Genomic DNA, 21878 nt, shown 5'->3' on the forward strand with positions numbered 1-21878 from the left:
TTTCAATCCAACCCCTAAGGGAATTTGGATATTCCACAAATACGAACTCAAAATGCGGGTCCACCGTCTATTAGTCTTAACCTTCTTTCGCCAGTCTCGCATAAAGTAATTCATAAAGAATGATAGTGTTATAATGCAATAATTAAAAGAACTAAAAAAGGTGACTGCTCTTAAAAGTAAACAAGAAGAAGAAAAAAGAAGTAATAATAATATTTGGGGGTAAGTAAGATAAGCTTACCTCCTGAAGTTGGTATTTCAGTTCTCATAGTAACTGTAGTAATATAGCAATTATATTGCTGCTAATGTTATAAAATGTAATGATTATAGGAATTATATTGTTGCTAATGTTATAAAATGTAACAGCAAAAGATGTGTCGCATGTCTTGTGCTAAGCACTTTTCATCCATATTACGTACGAATTTTTTCATGCAAGATTGGCGAACGGAAGTTAAGACTCATAGACAATGTATATCTACTACAATGTGGGTCCTACTAAAGCAGTTACCTCCAAAACCTAGGATACATTTATATCCAATGTTATAATGTTGTAGGAAATTGAGTAAAAACTACTTTGAATGATAAAATTACTACTAATCAAAAAGTTTTCATAAATATCTGAACCTTTCATGATTTTAGTTACATTTTCTCATAAAAATTGTTGTATATCTGCTGTAAAACCTTTCAAAGAAATACACTATACCATCTGATGAAAAAATTCGATCTCAACAAAACGTGTAGAAATACTATATAATACAAAATAAATAATTACTTATCTATATGTCTATATATATGTGACTGCAAATATTAATGTGTTGATTAAGTTGGTATATAGCGTTTGTTTATTTTGTTTTTTGAATTTCGCGCAGAGCTACTCGAGGGCTATCTGCGCTAGCCGCCCCTAATTTAGCCATGTAAGATAACACGTGGGCGCATTATAATGTGACGGTCAATTTCACTATTTGTTAGTAAAAGAGTAGCCCAAGAGTTGGCGGTGAGTGGTGATGACTAGCTGCCTTCCCTCTAGTCTTGCACTGCTAAATTGGGGACGGCTAGCGCAGATAGCTCTCGAGTAGCTTTGCGCGAAATTCAAAACAAACAAAAGAATTCTATTATGTGCTATGCAGTCTGTTTTAGTGGACAATAAAGGATTGTGGGAAAGATGAACAGACAAATGGTATATGAAACACTGTTTTCTTAACTTTTTATACTGTTACTCTATTACAAGGTAAACGAATATCATAGGCATTCACTTTTTATTTTCATTTGGGCAAAAATGGTAAACATTTTTACTGCATTCAGTTCATCAAATTCCTTTCTCACGCAGAAATAGTTTTGTTACTTGTCAGTATTAACCAATATTATTAATTATTGGAATTATATATATGCATGTTATTATTATTTGCACATATCATTACTTTATATGCTCTGAAATGTACATAGTATGATTTTACGGTAAGATATACCTACAATTCATTAATATGTATTTTATTAATATATTGTAATGGAACGAATATGTTCTTTTAAAAATATTGAAATTAAACAAAAATTCAGTATTAATACAAAATACCAAAATATTTTTTTTTAAACAACAAATTTTACTGTAACTTGTTGAATTATATTTTGTTCTGACAATGTGGTTTACTTTTATGTTTCAGGATTATGTTCCGGTATAGGAGATAGTAGTATCACAACTTCACAATGAAATATGAAATAAAATTTGCGTTTTTCGTCTGTGTACTCTTGTGCCACAAAGTTGTGTCCGGATTGTGTCCTTCTCGGTGCCAGTGTGACGAGAAGAAGCTTGTGGCCTTCTGTGATGGCGCGAAACTAGATGTTGTACCCATCACTTTGAACCCTGACTTACGACAATTGCATTTGGGAAAAAATAGTATAAAAAGCATAATGTCAGCATTTAGTGTCTACCATAACCTTGAGTATTTAGATATGAATGGGAATCACCTGGTGACATTAGGGAAAAATAACTTTAAGCGTCAACACAAACTTCAGATGCTTTTTCTCGGTCACAATATGATTTCATCTTTGCAGCAAATGACATTTTGGGGCTTGAATTCTCTGCAGATCTTAAAGCTAGTGGGAAATGTTATTCGAGAACTTCCAGCAGGAGTGTTCAAAGAATTATCTAGCCTTGAAATCTTGGATTTGTCCAAAAATAACATTGTGACCATTTCGAACGATGCCTTTATCGGATTATCAAGGATAAAAATCCTCTTACTTCGAGAAAACAAGTTAGAACAAATTCCTAAGCCAGCTTTCGAGCCCATATCTCATCTCGTAAGCTTGGATTTAGGCTTGAATTCTTTTCTCTTAGTTGAAGACTACCTATTTTCAAACCTATTAGGATTAAAACTGCTAAAACTAGACAGCTGTAAAATTCGTGAGATTCACAAGCACGCATTTGCTGGGCTTAATCATCTTACAGATCTTTTACTTCAAGACAATGAGCTTAAAGACATCCCTACTGAAGCGCTGCATGACTTAGAAACAGTGCAGGAACTCAAAATTGGGCAAAATAACTTCAGAAAAATACAAAATAACGCATTTGCTGGCCTAAAAAATCTCCGATCCCTCGTTATTAATAGTGCACCACTATTAGAGAGAGTTGAAAACCATGCTTTCTTGAGCAACAATAATTTACAACATATAGTCATGAATCATAACAAAGAACTCCGTTACATTGGAAAAGATACTTTCTCGGTTCTCTCTTCTCTTCGTACAATTAGCCTTCGTGACAATGCCTTCTATACTGTTCCTGCTGAAGTTGTCCCTTGGCAAAATTTAGAAAGTTTTGATGTACGAGACAATCCACTTGTGTGTAATTGTAGCCTCTTCTGGCTTTTACGTTTTGTGCAAAATTTTAACTATTCTAGTATTGCTGACCCTGACATCACACATATTAAGTGTGAAACCCCGCCCTTTCAACGTGATATATTATTGAAAGACTTGTCTCCAGAGGAATTGGGATGTTATAGATCGGAAACGCAAAAAATACTCACATGGACGTTTACTGTAGTAGGAGTGCTGGTTATTGTAGTAATAATGATAATTTTGTGGTACCGCCAGAAAGTGGCTACTGATCTGAAAATTAAATGCAGTACAAGCTTGTCTGACTCACAGTTTGATGCAAAATACGGTCAGGATAGTTTTAGAAATGGGCTTACCCCTGAAAGGGAGTGGATGGTTAAGATAGGCAAGGAGTCCTACCCAGGAAGACTTGTTTAACTTTCTTCCAATAAACACATTCAAGTATGCACTGTTCAGTTTGTGATGCTCTTCCTTAATTTTGGACTAAGCTTTAGATTCAATACTTGTTTTCCCTATCGTTTAATCATAAAATCATTTCCATTAATATTCCATTCATACAAAAAAGTGTTGTGAACATATTTTATGTTCTTAAAGAATAAGATCTCAGAAAAAAATTATTGAAACGTCAGTAAGTAATATGTGTGTGTTCGATAAAGTGGAGAGCAACAATGGAACACTATTGTTGGTTATACTTTACGATGATAAGGTATTGACCCCTTTCTATCGTATATTTTCATATATATAATGAAAGAAATAGCCTCAACACTATTATTACTTTAATTATTAATGGGCTATAAAAATCAGCACTATAAAACAGTATTAAACTTAATGTATTGTCTTAAACATATTTTATGCTCTCTGTAATAATTACCAGTCGTAACCTTAGTCTGTTTGGGATATTCAATCTGTCAGAAAAAAATGAATTAAGGGTGCGGAATTGAGTGCTTACAGCCACAACGTCTCATCTCCTTCTGCCCCTCACTGTCTCCAGCCAGTTATGGGAAAGCAGTTACTCTTTAATTTATTTTTTAATATTTAAAGTAGAAATAAAGTAAATTTGCTTGTTTTGAATTTCACGCAAAGCTACGCGAGGGATGCCTGCACTAGCCGTCCCTAATTTAGCAGTGTAAAACTAGAGGGAAGGCAGATAGTCATCACCACCCACCGCCAACTCTTTAACCAATAAACAGTGGGATTGACCGTCATATTATAACGCCCCCACGGCAGAAAGGGCGAGCATGTTTGGTGTGATGGGGATTCGAACCCGCGACCCTTAGATTTCGAGTCGAGTCTTAACCACCTGGGTATACCAGGCCGAAATGAAATAAAATGACCCCTAAAATATCTACTAAAACTTCTTCCAAACCTCTTCCTTTAAAAGTTCAATAATTTTTAAAGTGGAAAAAAATAGATTCAACCTCTTCCTTTAAAAGTTCAATAATTTTAAAGTGAAAAAAAATAGATTCACCCTAATCACTCAACTATAGATTACTTCCAACATCAAGCCTTTTGTAAAAAGATGACAATGTTTTAAATAAAAATTTAAAAAGATGTTTAAACGAACCACGTATCTTGCCTCAAAGGTTGTGTAGCTCTTCTCTAGGCCAACTAGTGGCACTGCGGTATGTCTGTGGATTACAACGCTAGAATTCGATCTTCGTGGTGGACAGATCAAAGATATCCCATTGTGTAGCTTTGTGCTTGTCTTAAAACAAAACATTTTATTCTGGTAAAGCTATTTAAGTATATTACTCTGGAAAACTTCGACAGGCCCAGGGGCTTTCCACTCCCGGCTACAATGAATATATTTCAATTTTAGCTATGTAAGAATAGGTAACTTATCTCTAGTGAGAATAAAGGTACTTTCCTTATCGAATTAAAAAAAATATATACATTTGCATGTTTAATATAACAGTAAAAATGCTCTCTCAGCCGCTAGTATTTATAACTATTTTGTAATTATAAATTTTTGTTATGACTAAAGTTACGACTTTAAAATTACAATGAACATTGTGCGCGCGCTTCTGACCTCAGATGTTGGAAGAAGTAAAACGAATTAGAATTACATAGACTCGATAACTATGAATGAAAATGGACTATATGCGTGTATTTTGACCTCAAATGTTGAAAGACACAAATGTATATGTATTACACCTCACAACATAAGGACGGAATAACTTGTGTTTATATGTTTAAACCATATATTTAGAATGACTAAATTTATATGTATAACACTTCATAACATATGAAGGACGGAATAACTTGTGTTTATATGCTTAAACCATATATTTAGAATGTCTATATTTAATTTAATATTTTCGATACTTGACCTTTGATTTTTCTTTTTGTATAGAAGCCTCCAAGTATTGATCACGTAGTATTTATTGTCAATGTAATCCTGACATAATAAAGAATTACTTCACAAGATATATGTATTAAAAATACTGAACTAATAACAAACATAAATCTAAATAAATAGCTCTTTGCGGCATATATTGCTACAATATGGTTTCGACAAGGATAGTCTATTATTTTGCTTTGTGCTTGACAATAAATAACACAAATTCCATATAAATAATATAAAACTTTAATATAAAATGGTTGCTTTATTATGTTTAAATTAAAGATGTTAGACGCAGTGACAAACTTACTTTTATTTAGAGTGACTTTAAATATGTGGCAACGAAGTAATTAAGTGAATGCAAGTTTATACTAATTTTATACAATACCTATGTAGTTTCAACAAGCCTTTCTCCACTATATTTAATAGTAATTCCTCCTAATTTTCTAAGAAACAACGTACGTTTTGATACGTCTCTTGTCCCTGGGTGACTACTGGTAAGTCTGAGAGCTTATAACGCTAAGATTCAGGTTTGGATGCTCGTAGTAGTTTCCATTTATGCATGTTTGCGATTAATAACAAATACACATATACACACGTGTCGATTTTGTTAGCCTACGTTTTAAGGTTAACGTAGGTAATCGATAAAGACAATTCAACTGGCAGCGTTATACTATTTTTCTTCCAAAACAGGCCCGGCATGGCCAAGCGTGTTAAGGCGTGCAACTCGTAATATGAGGGTCGCGGGTTCGCATTCCCGTCGCGCTACATATGCTCGCCCCTTTCAACCGTGGGGGCGTTATAATATTACGGTCAATCCCACTATTCGTTGGTAAAAGAGTAGCTCAAGAGTTGGCGGTGAGTGGTGATGACAAGCTGCCTTCTCTCTAGTCTTGCACTGCTAAATTAGGGACGGCTAGCACAGATAGCCCTCGAGTAGTTTTGTGCGAAATTCAAAAACAAACAAACAAACAATTCTCTCAAAACAAAAAAGTTTTGAATTTTCAAATTCTGTTTTCATAGAAGCTTTTAAAACCACACATAATGTGGTAGTTTGTTCTATGGTAGTTATTTGTTATCATTGTTATTCTTCGTTAATATTCATTTTATGTTATATGTCCTTGACATGTTCAAAAGCTAACGAGAAAATCATTTCTCACATTTCAACTTGGTAAGTTAGAATTCAACTTTACTGGCTAGCACATTATTTTTTTCATTACCTAAAGATAACAGTATTTCTCTTAATCACCCATGTCCAAATGTTTGGAGATTGCATTATTTATTGTATGTATATTGATTTATGGTATTGAAAAATCTTCAATTACGAGAAATGAGATCCTAAATTATGAAAGCGCTGTAAATTTTTATCCCCAATTAAGCTAAATGAAACATTTAAGATATATATCAAAACACATACTTTGTTTTTTCGACCAAGCAGTTAAATTCAACTATGAACAAGCTGAAAATAAGATTCTAATAGTAAATGACTTTGCAAAAACGAAAAAAAAACATGTACATATTTTATAATCATAAAATTTTCAAATCTTAAACCAAAACACATTAACAATAAATTTTGTTTTTGCAAAAAGATGACAGTATTTTAAATAAAACTTTAAAAGATATTAAAACGAACCACGCTTCAAGATCTATTGACAACAAGCGTTAAGAAATATAGCACAAACATTCAAACTACCTGTTGATACTAGAGTCTGACTTCGGAACATTTGTAAATGAAACTTTATTGTCAAACTTTTCCGTTATTAGGTTGGAATTCATCAGTACTCGTAAAGATACGTATTAAAAACACAGACATCGGGTAATGCTTAATTAAAATTTATTAATCGACATTTATACATGCAACAATATTTCACATAATTGTCTAACAACACAACGAACAACCTTCAATTTCAAACCTGTAGATATATATATAGGTGTAATGGTGATTGGTCAATCATAGTAAATCAGAACGAAACAAATATGCATCACCAAGCTGAACAAGAAGAGGGTAACGAAGCAGAATCATAAAGGCATGTAACATTATTAAGTTAAGAGCCGTCCGCTAGTGCTGCGGTAAGTCTACGCATTTACAACGCTAAAATCAGCGGTTCGATTCCCCTCGTTGGGCTTAGCAAATAGCCCCATGTGGCTTTGATATAAGAACACACACTATGTTAAGAGGGGGTTAAGGAAGCCAAAAACAAGTAACACTATACCTAAAGCTGTTTTCACATAAACATTCATATCTAACTTCAAAGTAAGTGTGTGCCAGTTAGCTGAAACATATTTTTTATTCGTTTAATGTAAAATAAGATGGTTAAAGATGATGAACTTAGTTTTCCACAAGACATTTTAAAACGTATTAGTTTGTTTGGAAGAAGGGTTTGTCATCTGACATCAACTCAGTAACCTTGTTTAAGTTTGACTAATGTATCTGTACAATACTTGAAAAATAATTTGGTAATATAGACAGTTTATTTAAATATGTAATATGACAAACGTGAATAATTTATATACGCTTTGTAAATAACAAAAAATATTTGTTAGTGCTTTTAATCTTTTAAGAATGCTTTCACTGGAACGAACGAGTAGTAAACTTTTATGCTTAATGAAGGTCTTATACAAGGCTCAGGTCTTTTGATGGTTTGTGTATATGTCGTTATGATGTTCCCTCTAGTCTTACACTGCTAAATTAGGAACGGCTAGCACAAACAGCCCTCGAGTAGCTTTGTTTGTTTTTAATTTCGCTCAATCATCAAACAGGAATGTGTGAAGGAAAAGGACAGGACCGGTAGGTTATTTATAAGAGTACAGTAGCTACTTTTGTAAGTTAGTAACCAAACCTGCTGTTACCTTGGAGCCCGATATTACCAGGTGGTTAAGGGACTCGGCTCGTAATCCGAGGGTCGCGGGTTCGAATCCCAATCACGTGCTCACCCTTTCAGCCGTGGGGGCGTTATAGTAACGATCAATCCCACTATTCGTTGGTAAAAGAGTAGCCCAAGAGTTGCTAGTGCCTGGTGATGATTAGTTGCCTCTCTCTAGTCTTACACTGCTAAATTATGGATGGTTAGCGCAGAGAGCCCTTCTGAAGCTTTGCACTAAATTCAAAAACCGATCTATTAGCTTGGACCTAAACAACAAACGTAAACTTTCTAACCTATAGGGTACGCGAGTATAAGAAAGGTTTAGTGTAATGCTATGGAAGCTAAATTTTAGTTGTGGTTAAATATATTACAATAGGCATGTAAGCTGCAAAGGATACAATAAAATTTATGCTTCTGGACATTATATTAGTGATGCAGCGTAAATTAAGAATAAGTTGCAGTGTGAAACACGTATTCCATAACTTTCAATCGGATAATTGACAATACACATACACAAAGAGATACAACATGAAATATAAGAAAATTAGCTATTTAAATTTTACATATTTTAGTACATGCACACACACACACACCTATAACAACACAACGCAGCTTTCATTCTTATATAAAACGTCATTCCCTGGTCCAAAGCTAAATTCCCGAACTTAACATGTTAAAATTCAGATTTCGATTCCTTTCTGTGGGCAAAGTGCAGACAGCTAGCTCATTGTGTCGTTTTTCACCATAAACCACCACCACCGACAATATAACCATGACCTCCTACTTGCTACGGGTTTACTTATTTTCTTTTACTTACGTACTAAGATTTTAACTTAGTTTATGATACTTTAAATGCAACTCAGTAACACATAAAATTCTTGTATTTACGAATGTAAAAACATATAGAAAAAAATATTTTTTCACAAATAAAATATGAAAAAATGTAAGCACGAATAATATATTCGAAGTAAGAGACAGAAGGAAGCAAATATTAATATTACTCTTTTGATTTAGACCTTCCAATACCACACAGGTAGTGAGTATAGTGGTCACTTGAAAAAAGTTGGTCGGATTTATACTGTTGTAATATGATGTATTGTCCAAAGCTGAGGAAGTTAGTTAAATTTTGTTTGATTAAGGAATTTGTTCTCCGGTGAGTTACTGGTAAGTTCATGAAGTTAAAATAATAAAATCTCTCGTTCGATTCCCTGCTGTGGACAGATCGTGAATAACAACATTACGTAGTTCTGCATTAAAATAATAACAACAGAAACATTAAGAAAATTAGAGATAAATAAAAATAAACCAGTGTACATTTTTCGTAAAGTTAAATAAACGAAGAGTTTAATTTTTTCAGATGAAAAAATTTGACAAGGAGGTGAATGTGTCTTATGTAAATAGCTCGTTTCGTTATTAGTTGTTTTGTTATATGTCACATAAGCACATATATTAAAATAAGAGAAATCTCGGAGGCCTCTAGAATATTCAGTTTTGTAAATGAAGGATGTAGAATAAATGTCAATATGTCATCTTGGAAGATCAAGTAATAAAACCATGATGGCTTTAAGTGCATAACTTACTTACACTTTGAAGTGAGGGAGAATATTGGGAAGAATTTATCACAATGCTTTTCTAGCTTTAGGTTACGAAAGGTTAGCTTAAACTATTCAAATAGATTATCTTATAAACCATTATAATACTCAGTGAGTTACACAATGTTGGTTTTAATAATTATTACTTATTAATAATTAAATTAAATTGAAAATATTTTTCTACAATTTACTGCATCTATTTAAAAAAGATAAACTCCTTCTCAATGTAATGACAATTTCTACGAGATTCAAAATTATTCGGGTAAGATATCCGGAAAATATATTTACGACAGCAAATATCCATCCAAAATAGAAACTGGTATATTACCTCATACCTTACATTAGAACTGTTTTATAAATTGTGAATGAATGGTTAAATCCCACAGTTACTATATAACATCAAGGTCTGAAATTAAAAATGACTGGAATAATTTCAAGGGAAGATTAATGGTGTACATTTCATTCGATTTCTATCGAAAATAAAGACCTACACAACCAGCTGAAGTTTCAGAGATCTTTTTTGCTATTATCTAAATAATCATAAAAATATTTGGAGATATTATAAGAAAGAAAATGTTTTAACTCGCGCCACCGCCAGATAATCGTAATATCCTAATAGGTAAATCTCTGTAGGAAGAGAATTTTAAGGAAAACAAAAATCAAAGTGATGGCTCCCCCAGTGTCACAACGGAATGTCTGCGGACTCGCACAGCGAGAAACCGGGCTTCGATATCCATGGTGGGCAGAGTACAGATAGCCCATTGGGTAGCCTTGTGCTTAATCCCAAACAATCAAAATCAATGTAACGAATTTACAGGAACACAAACTTTGATTAAGTACACATAATACTGCAGTGTTATAAGAAATAGTTTGATTTTTATCGTATTAGCTGTTCCTTGAATCATACAATCGTTATACTTATATATATTACACTACTCATATTGTACTTTCAGTGTTACACATTTCCTTTAAAATGCATATAGACTACTTACTCAAAACAATTAAAGGATAACCGGATTTATGTAAGCCGTTGTTATGAAAAGACACACCTGCTATCAACGAAATCAATGCTACTTATGACTTCACTTTTATGCAAACAAAGTTTTTAGGCGATATGTCATTGATCTTATGTGCATCCTCGTGTAATGCAAATAAAAGTGAGACGCACACTTTGTTTTCACTTAGCAGTTTGAACGATAGCCAAATTTAGAGATACAGATTGATAGTGAAACACATAAGGGATTCAACATTACACACATTTTATAATGTTGAGAGCATTAAACTGTTTAGAAAAAGTTATACTCAAGGATCTGCAGTTCAGATACAAACTCATAATGAACAAGAAGTTCGCCTACTTTTAGACTAGTACAACTGCTGGTCAGATAACTCTTCAACACAACCACTGTTTGACTATATTGACTTCATATATGTCATAACATTGATTAGAGGTCAAGTCAGGAAACTAACGATCATAAATAGCCTTTATGCCAAACAACCATTGGTGTGCGTATTTCTAATCAATCGCTATGAAGTAATCCATCTGTATTGTTGTCAAAAACATTTGGATTGGCCAAACAATATGTTTTAGTAACAGGAAAAATATGCTTCACACTGTAGCTGAACATCTAGATATATACGAATTTGGAGAGTAGCTGACACCAGGTTTAACCTAAGGTTTACTACGAAGACACGTAGGTGGTAGTATTAACAAGGAGATAAGATGTATAGTCAGTATTAGTAGACTTTTGTGTACTAAGACACAGCACCACGGAAGTCATGCAACAATCTGGTTTAGTCATATGTAGGTGCAGGGAATTACTTGATATAATTCTTCCAGTTCATCTAAACGAAGACACTCATTTTGATGAAAATGTTAGTTCAGCGTTTCACAATTTTTGTCATCTAAATAATAATAAATATCGTTTCTTGCGTGCATCCTCTTTTTACCAAGTGAGTGAAAGAATGATATGTAATATACGAGGGCTGTTCAAAAAATACGCGGACTGACGTCATAAAACAAAATGTACTTTATTTAGAAGTTACAGGTCTGGGACTCCTTCAAAGTACTCTCCTCCCCAACGCACACACTTATCCCAACGATGTTTCCACTTGTTGAAACAGTCCTGGTACGCTTCTTTTGTAATGTCCTCCAGCTCCTTCGTCGCATTTGCCTTAATCTCGGGAATCGTCTCAAATCTTTTTCCTTTCAAGGGTCTTTTGAGTTTGGGGAACAAGAAAATATCTCAAGGAGCAAGGTCAGGTGAGTAGGGGGGTGGGGAAGAACGGTGATCGAGTGTTTGGCCAAAAACTCACGAGTTCTGAGGGCTGAATTTCGCAGCAACGCGGTGCATCTTCAATTTTTCGGTCAAAATCTCGTAACAAGATCCAACTGATATCCCACACTCTTCAGCAAGCTCCCTGGCAGTCAGACGTCGATTTGCTTGCACCAGGGTGTTAATTTTGTCGACGTGTGGGTCGTCAGTTGACGTGGAAGGACGTCCAGGACGCTCATCATTTTCAATGGACTGTCGACCATCCTTAAAACGTTCATGTTACTTGAAACATGCCGTACGCTTCATAGCAACATCACCGTAAGCCGTGTTAAGCATAGCAAAAGTTTCAGTCGCAGCTTTTCCAAGTTTAACACAAAATTTCTCAGCAAGTCGTTGCTCCTTCAGGTCATTCATTCTGAAATCCGCCAAACAAAAAAATCGCACTTCACTTAAAACCGCGTAGCTAATCCACAAATGAAGATATCTGCAATCGGGAAATGGCGTCGTAATCAGCTGATCTGTGCAAACCTAGCGACACTAAGCGGATTCCCCTGGAACCAACTGGAGCCGCGCAATTCAAACAGTCCGCGTATTTTTTGAACAGCCCTCGTATGGACACACTTTAAAATGCGATATGTGCTGTAGTAATTACTTTCATTAATAAAATCACATTAAACTATTTAATTTTGCATTATTGTCTCTATCCTTCCGCTGAGGAAGTGGAAGACGCTGAGTTAGCAACTTCCTGGAAAGGGAAGGTATCGAGGAAATGCAATGATTAGCTTCCTTATTGAATTTACATGCGATTCATCATATATGTCTTGCTCTGAGAAAAACACTAGCAGCATGTGATTAAACTTTAAAGCAGAGTGCTGACGAAAGTGGAGCTGCTATAATGGAAGAGAGTCTCAAATTACTCCAGCATTTCATTGATTTGTTCATTTTAAGATACCACATCGATCTATGACTTGCTCCAGGGCCGGAGGTGAGCATATGACTTTCTATTATATACTGGGCCAAAAAGTTTCTAGTAATAAATGAGCAATCGTGATTGTTTGATTTATAATTTTCGTGCAAACCTTTATAATGTTTATCTGCGCACAGCCGTTCCTGATTTTGAATAAATAAACTTTAATTAATAATATTCCTGACACATCGCGTCTAAATTTACATCATTGTTATTATTGAGTTAATAAACTAAACAGAAGGAAGCTACCCAAAAATCACCCAAGACACTTAAGCGCAGAAAGCATTTTTGCTGCAATGAGATATGAATCATGAACCCTCGAGTTCACAGTCCGGGTAAAGCAATCAAGCCTCTACCCGAGTACTTGTAGTAAATTGTTTTAATTGCATTCATTTTCGTATCGATCACATGGCTGGTCATCTGACACTTGCTTCACACAAAAATAAACTTATGGTTGTCGTTTATAGCAATAATTGTGTTTTGCCATAAATAGCATATGAGAAAACTGCGATTACCGCTTAATTATTTTAAGTATCATAACTAAAGAAATATATATTTGTGTTATATGGCTTTAATGTTTTTATAGCTCGATGATGGGAGTGTCAGTTTTGTTAAAACCTACCAAGGTTATTTAAAACTTCACTTGTGTTGTTGCGCCTCTCATGGACTCGCAGTATGAGGGTTATAATATTTCAGTAAATCCCACGATTCGTTGTTAAAAGAGTAGATAAAGAGGTGGTGTTGTTGACTATCTGCCTTCCCTCTAGTCTATTACTGATATGTTAGTAACGGCTAGCGCAGAGAGCCTTGTGCGGAATTCCAACTAAACCAGACATTCTTGTTTCATTTAAAACTGAAGCCAGATATATTATCTTTTAAGGTATTATGAAAGTTACTGATTTTCAAAGGTTTCCGTGAGAATCTATAACTTATCCTGCTGTTATCTTAACTACCCTAGTTCTCAGATATCTTGGAGAATTAAACATTTCTAACGATATAAATCAGTATCTTCTTGGAGTGAATCAGTATTTTATCTTGTAGAAAAATTATTTTTGTCTCTAATAATGCTAGAAAAAGAAAACAAATACAGTTAACGTTACGGATTCATCGTTATGTGAACTTCACGTGTTGTAGCTAGCTGATCACTGACTGGCATATGAGCTGTATGTGTTATTATTGTGAACGACAAGACATTGGTGTGTTAACTTTACTTGTTATAGCTGTACTTCAATCAGTGGTTTATAAACTTCACACGTTGCAACTATCAGTGACGAAAGTGCTGTTTATCAAATTTGCTTATTATGGTGTCTCAAAAAACAGTGAGCGGTATATAAACTCAGCGCATTGTTATTTAGTTATATCGTAATCAAATTTCATTATAGGTAAAGTGATAACACCAAGTTTCGATATATATAATATGTAACCTAACTATATTTCCTAACTAGGAGGCCTGGCATGGCCTAGCGCGTAAGGCATGCGACTCGTAATCCGCGGGTTCGCGCCCGCGTCGCGCCAAACATGCTCGCCCTCCCAGCCGTGGGGGTGTATAATGTTACGGTCAATCCCACTATTCGTTGTAAAAGAGAAGCCCAAGAGTTGGCGGTGGGTGGTGATGACTATCTGCCTTCCCTCTAGTTTTACACTGCTAAATTAGGGACGGCTAGCATAGATAGCCCTCCAGTAGCTTTGTGCGAAATTCCAAAACAAAACAAATCCTAACTAGAAAGACAGAAAAATTTCAATCGTAATAACTATGGGAGACTATGAAAAAATATTTATAGGTAAAGTATTGAAAAATTAAAGCCAGAGATATGAGTCAATTTTATGATAGCATTTGGGGGAATAAATCATTCCTAAGAAAGCTTTCTTAAATGTATCCTTTGAAAGTTTACTATCTTAACAATTCTTCCGAAGTTTTTTTTTTTTTTTCCATTTTGGCGATAGTTGAATAGGTGTGTCAATGTAAAATTAAAAATGGCTGCCACATAAAATTAGATGGAATACTTAAATTACTATATATATATTATTTTTGGGAATTAGTTTTGTAACTTAAATAAATAATGGAAAAGGGGCTGATGTTAATAAAAATCTTAAATATTTGAGGTTAGAAAGAAGTTTTATATCACTTATATTGCTTTATATTAATATTTTTTCTTAATTAACGAAGAACGTTACTTTTTTGTTTGTTTGAATCTCGCGCAAAGCAACTCGAGGGCTATCTACGCTAGCCGTCCCTAATTTAGCAGTGTAAGACTAGAGGGAAGGCAGCTAGTCGACACCACACACTGCCAACTATTGGGCTGCTTTTTTACCAATGAATAGTGGGACTGACCGTCACATTACAACGCCCTTACGGCTGAAAGGGCGAGTATGTTTGGTGCGACCGGAATTCGAACCCGCGACCCTTGAATTACGAGTCGAACGCCTTAATACGCTTGGCCATACCGGGCCCTACTTTTTTGTAAACTAAGAGAAAGTGTGATTCAAGAAACATTGGATACATGTTTGCTGGATTAAGGCATCGTATAGATGAATAAACTAGGAATGTTGTGCATAATATTAGGACCTCAGTTTTAGATGCATGCACTGCTTTATATCTTGTTATTTTACTTCTCTTCAGATCGTTACTATTTTTCTATTTGACATGATGTACTAATACACTTTATTTTAATAGAATAAAGTACATTTTCCCGAAATACATCTATTTACAACTTTAAACATAAGTTTTACTTTATACCAGTGATCATTCTCTTGACCATTCGTCACCTGATTTTCACTTGTTCCCAATTGACCACTAGTAGAGTTACTCGGTTAGTATAACTTATTATAGCTATGGTATGTACTTGGAGTGTTATACTTACAAAGCTATAAAGGATTATCTTCACTCTTGTAGTATTAAGTCCTAAGAATAAAAACAAGAATGATTGTAACAAATTAGAATTGTGTTGATGTTCTTAAAGTGTACTGTCCAATTTTATTCTGCACTATGTATATCATTGTATCCTTTCAGAAAATTAAAGAACTATTTGAAAATATTTTCATATATGATGAACCGTATTTTAAAACACATTGTATCGTGTGTACTCGATGTCTGACGCATCTCACTGAATACACATTAACGTCTGTTTTCAATATCAGTTTGACCCAACTTACTGAATACACACTACCGTCTGTTTTCGGTAGTAGTTCGACATGCCTTATTGAAGACAGACAGTCTTTTTTCTGTATTATCAGTAAAATGTGTCTTATTGAAAACACTCTAACGTGAGTTTTCGGTATGCGGCGTGAGAAGTTAAATGTTTTGTTTTATAGTTTCACAAAATATATTGAAAAATATCGAAAATTCTAAACAAGATACACCCCTAAACTAAAGTAACCGACTTAGGAATTTTTAAGGCGGTTGTCAATGAAATGAATTAAATGTTTTTTTTTTTTTGTTGTTTTTTCTCAGACAGTATAAAGTTTGAGCCGTTCCGGTATGTATTTTGTTTCACAAGACACATTCTCAAGAGTTCACTGATGTCATTATTTACTACGCATGGAACATTTTTATTAGATTATGATTATCGAATTAGAATATCTTGTAAACGTTTACACTTACATTGGCATTCACTCAGTAATGTTCTAGCTAGTAAAGAACCACAAATGGTGCCACCAACATTATTCGTTATTTTTCACATTTTAACTTTAAAATCTGAATACTTTTATTTCAACCTGGTTAGGTATTTCTTTACAAAAATATTGTTCTTTACTTCTGTCAACTAAGGTGTCATGGTTATGTTTGTACTTGCTATTCCTGGTGTTTTATAATAACTTTAATAAAACAAATAACTGTTTATTTTCGTAATATACGACTATGTCTAATACACTTTAAAACCTACTGCTATTGTCTCTTTGTTTGTGATTAAGTACAAAACTACATAATGCACTATCTGTGTTGTTCTCACCAACTCCGGATTAAGGCATGGGCGTACCAGGGTGAAGCCCAAGGCCTCACACTAATTAGGATGCATCAAGCTATGACTCTACATGTATTGCACTTATAGATTTTGTCTCGAGGGGGCCTCAATAAGTTGAAGAGTCTGGGGCCAATAAAACCTTTAATCCGGTTCTCACCACGGTTATGGAAATCCCGTTTTTGACGTTATAAGACTTCACACTTACATTTGAACCACATAAGAGCACCTAGAATTTTATCCATGGAACAGTTCAATGCAGACGCTGAAAGACTTTGACGTGCTTTGTTTTTCATATTTCCCTTGAGTCTAACAGACGCCTGTTTAATACAATACATAGAGTATCTGGTTTCACTAATTAATTTTAACAATTAATATTCTGTCATACCATATAATGTTATAATACGGTATACACAGAACTGTATATCCAGGGTACCTACAGGTGGATCCATATGGTGTTAGACACTAAACGTCTCTCTCTCTATATATATACAAACAATATATATATGTCTAGGATGTTAGACCTGAGTGTTCCTATGTTTAGGTTGTTAGATGATGAATATTTCTATGTTTAGGGTATTACACCTGAGTGTTTTTAATTTTAGGTTCTTAGACGTCGAGTGTCTCTCTGTTTAGAATGTTAGACGCGGATTGTCTCTGCTTTATCTTGTTAAATACTGAATGTCACTTTTTGAGATGCTGGTCGTTAAACGTCTTTGTGTTTTGGATGTTGCATACTGAGTTCATCTATATTTTGAGTGTCAGGTCTTGTGTGTCTAGGTTCCTTTTTTGTTATATACATACTTCAAATACCTTGATTTAATGATGCATACCCAAAGGTTTACAGTCGATTTCCACTTTCAGAGAATTTTATGTATGTTTAGTGAAACAGTGTGTTTTATATATAAGAAGCGAAATTCTAACGCTTCTTATATTAATAAAATACCTGTATTGAAATTTATGCTATAATAAAATATTTTAACATTATGTGTTGAATTTCTTTAAAGACTTAAGATAAACGTTTCTGTTATTGCTTGAAACATTTAATTGTTCTTTCACAGATTTCACTTCGATGAAGAAACTGGAAAGTTGATAAATCGGAAAATATAGACGTCAACGTAAATCATTGAAAAGTCGCATATTTAGTTCTGAATATTAAACGTTTGCGTTTAAGCAGCGTAAATAAAGTGTGATACCGAGTTCATAAGTAGGAAAGAAGAGAACTTTTCATTTACATTTAATGACATCGATCTAACTGTTAGAATAAAACAAAGTTTGAAACGTTGAAAATTTCCGCTTTATTTCCTTTGTCGTTAAGAAAATGTCATCGGGTGAGTAGTAGGTGTAATTCATTCTACATCAAATAACAAGGTGCCGAATACACCTTTCTCTATGTTCTTCTTTGATAGGAACTCTTTTATTGTTGAATGAAATATTCGTCACTTGTTGGGAAATCGATTTAGTTTGTCATTTAAAAAAAAATATACTTACTATATGGTGGTTTTTTACGGTAGTGATAATACTAAAAATCGCTTATCTTTCGGAATTCCTTAACACTCCTACGAAAAGACGTTTCTAGTCCTGATTTCTCCAAGCCCATTCCCTTGGCTGTGGTTTCGCTAGATAGTAGATAGGGACAGTGGGAATCTCGTTAATCCATTCATTAATGGATTTAAATGGCAATTTTATTTAAATACAAAATTATTAGCCTAATATTAATAACCTTTCAAGTTGCTCTGGGGCCTATTAGGCCCCACTTTTCGTAGGAGTGTTAAAAAATAATAGACCTCAAGTTTACTTTGGAAACAATTGTTCAAACAACATGAACAATAAAAATCCCTATTGCACATGGATTAAATCAGAACAAGTCTGTATAGTAAAAATCTGAATTAGATAACTTTCTTGTATTACTGTTATAACAATTTTGCGTATCAGTGGTAGTTTAAAGAAACAGTTGACACCAGGATCTTTTTTTCACGTTTTATGGACTAGATACAAACATGTACTTTCATTTTGTATGACCTATGTACATAATCTACGCATGATATGAACAGAATGTACTAAAATTTCAACTTGTTTACATAAATTTCCCCTAGGCTATTTCATAATTGTAAGATATATATATATATATGAATGTATGTATGTTACCGATAAATGCTTGAGTGTATAAATTATTATTTACTATTACTTAAAATGATTTTTCTTCCTCTATTCGGGTAAACTGTATTGTAAAATGTGTAGTACGTCATATAAACTTATAATGTATTGTTTTTCAAACAGTGTACGCTAAAAAAATAAATCATTTTACTCAAAAATTGAACCAAATCAATTTCGTCTATTAATACTACATACTGATAACACTGTTAATAGATAACAAAAGGTGAAAACTGAGATCGTGATAACAATGAATTCAGCAGTAAATATAACACTTCGTGGCACAATATTTAAACGAACAATTATTAATGTTAAGTCATAAACACACCTAAAACATGCGTAATGTATTATCCTAAAATAATATGAATCTTCAAATATTAATAGTCAATACCACAAAACCGTGTTTTATAACCTCTAAGACAATACTTCCTTGTGAGAAACCTATTCGTGCAATACGTGAGTATTATTATTATTACTTTAGGTCATTTTTAAGATCAAGTTATCCTCCAATTATTAAATAAAACACATTTAATCTATGGCTACACTATAAAGATCTGGTTGAGGTGAAATGAATGTTATTTTACAAAGCAGAAAGCGGTAGACGACATTAGAAGTGAAACTTATCTACATTAAACTGTTGGAACAGTGAGATGCATTTGAGATGTGTCTCTCAACGAATGTATGCAATCAATCATAATATTCTAAGTACATGATTGTGACACATATGCAATCAATCATAATATTCTAAGTACAAGATTGTGACACAACACACCCTTAATTTCCGATTTGCACTTTAAAAACCTTTCGCACAAATTCATCTTTCTCTACTTCCGTCAGTAAATGCCACTGTGTCGTACTAAAATGGCAGTGCTCGTGCCAAGGAAAATCAGTAATCGGTTAATCACTCCAGGAAAGCTTCCGTCTAACACTAAAGGGCGGTAGTAAATGCAACATCCATTTAGGACCTTGTTGAATACCTTGTTGGTAAACGCCCTTTTCTGAGAAATAAAGATTTCATCTTCCCACTTTTCGATAAGCACCACTTTATTTTGTTTTACATTTTCTTTAAAGAGCGTTAGAACATTCAAGTTTAATAAATCACGCCAACAAACAACTTTCACAAATATTGGTTTGGTATGGGACACTTTTCTCTTTCCTGTCATTACGTTTCAGTTTGCCAGAAGAAGCCGATAAATGATGTTACCTATTATAATTTATCTCGGACGAGTATCCGATTTATTATGTTACGCATTACGATTTCAAATAGCCAGAAATTTTAATTCAGAAGTTAATTAAATGTCGATATGTATTAAAATTATGTTATTTGGCAACAAGATTGATGTACATAATGTTTTCTTAACGTAAATATATTTCAATAGACAAAAATACAACAACACACACACGAAAACAATGTAATTTATGATGATGGTTATTACAAATAATGGTTTAAATACAAATTCACAAATAATATGTAATCTTCTATCTGGTCTAGAACTAAATATTTTATCGATGGTTCTGGTCCACGACGAACGAATTAATTCTGAGCTCATTCACAGGTACACTTCACTTGAATAGAATGCCAGTTAGCGCTTTTCTTGTCCGAAGTTAATTCTCTGAAGTTGTAAAGGTTGTGATGTTGGAAATCTATAAACGTTCCTGATCAAATATCCGTAGTTTCCGATTAATAAGCGTTTATCACGATTATAGCTTCCGAGGCCTATAGCGTACTGACTGTAGCTTATATTGTTTCTTAGCGCGTCGATTTTAAAATCTTTAGGCGAAATTCTCGAAAGTTCACTTGGCTCAACAATAATCGAAGATAAGCAATTGTTTTCTTAAAACATTGTAGATTCTTACTCTCGAGAATATTCTATAAATTTAGAGAACAGGCATAAGTTGCGCAATACACATTTAAACTGAAACAAATATAGATATTTAAATAAATGTGTAACGGTAAAGCTGTTACAAGGAAAAGATACTCTTGGACTAGGGTCTGAACTGAGAACCACTGGTTACGAGGATCATTGCTGTACCACTGATCTTGTCCAAGATTACAGATCATTCCGCGTCACTGTTTATTCTTAATATATTCTTTATTTTCTTCTTTTTTCTCTAACTTTAGTCAAAATACTAGACTCTGATGTTGTGGTCATGTTACGGGTTGATTTACCACCGATCAACTAAATTATTCATGGTCTATCATAAAGTTACCTTTATTTTAATTAGAGTATTGACTCTACTAGTCAGATGTCATGAGTTAAAGCCCAGGTTCATGAATATATTTTTGTTATAGATGTTTATCGAGTTTATTTTAGAACGTGTTCTTTCATCGATTCCCAACATCATTTTAAATTATTACATTCCTTAAAAGTTATGAGAGAAAGATACTACCTTGAACGATTTTGATTACTGCTTAAATATTGATTCGAAAACCTAGTTTATATACAAGACAAACTGTGAATTATTACTTTATTCAAATGTATTACACTGGCATGGATAACAACACTTCATAATGTTGGAACTGTAAAGGATCTCCGGACATGTGGATGTTTTTTACTTCTAAAATATATTATGTAGTATATAGTATGGTTACTATGATACCAGAAGCCCAGTATGGCTTGGTGGTTAGTGTGCTCGATTGGTAATCTGAAGATCGCGGGTTCGAATCTTCGTCACATCAATCATGCTTGCCCTTTCAGCTGTGTGGCTATTATAATGTGACGGTTAATCCCACTATTCGTTGATAAAAGAGTAGTTCAAGAGTTGACAGTGGATGGTGATGTGGAGCTGCCATCCGTCGAGTCTTACATTTCTAAATTGGGGACAGCTTGTGCTGGTAGTCCTCGAGTAGTTTTGCGCGAAATCAAAAACAAAACTATACTATGAGTAGGAAACACTTTGATTTTTT

The 21878-nt window shown here is 33.9% G+C and overlaps 1 protein-coding gene across 6 annotated transcripts in view; it reads left to right on the forward strand.

The window, feature by feature from the left end:
• The window catches only part of LOC143225904 (uncharacterized), a 39104-nt gene extending 19973 nt beyond the window's left edge, over window positions 1-19131 (forward strand). For 5 of the 6 annotated variants that reach the window (XM_076456102.1, XM_076456109.1, XM_076456128.1 and 2 more), the window contains one exon: window positions 1656-5250. In XM_076456102.1, the coding sequence (XP_076312217.1) occupies window positions 1699-3240 (1542 nt within the window). In that variant the 5' untranslated portion in view covers window positions 1656-1698 and the 3' untranslated portion in view covers window positions 3241-5250. Of the gene's footprint in view, window positions 1-1655; window positions 5251-17877 lie in introns of those variants that run through there. The other variant, XR_013014196.1, reaches the window with a different exon arrangement.
• Window positions 19132-21878: the final 2747 nt, after the last annotated feature.

This window comes from Tachypleus tridentatus, chromosome 1 (genome assembly GCF_004210375.1).
Source record: "Tachypleus tridentatus isolate NWPU-2018 chromosome 1, ASM421037v1, whole genome shotgun sequence".
NCBI classification, from domain to species: Eukaryota; Metazoa; Arthropoda; class Merostomata; order Xiphosura; family Limulidae; genus Tachypleus; species Tachypleus tridentatus.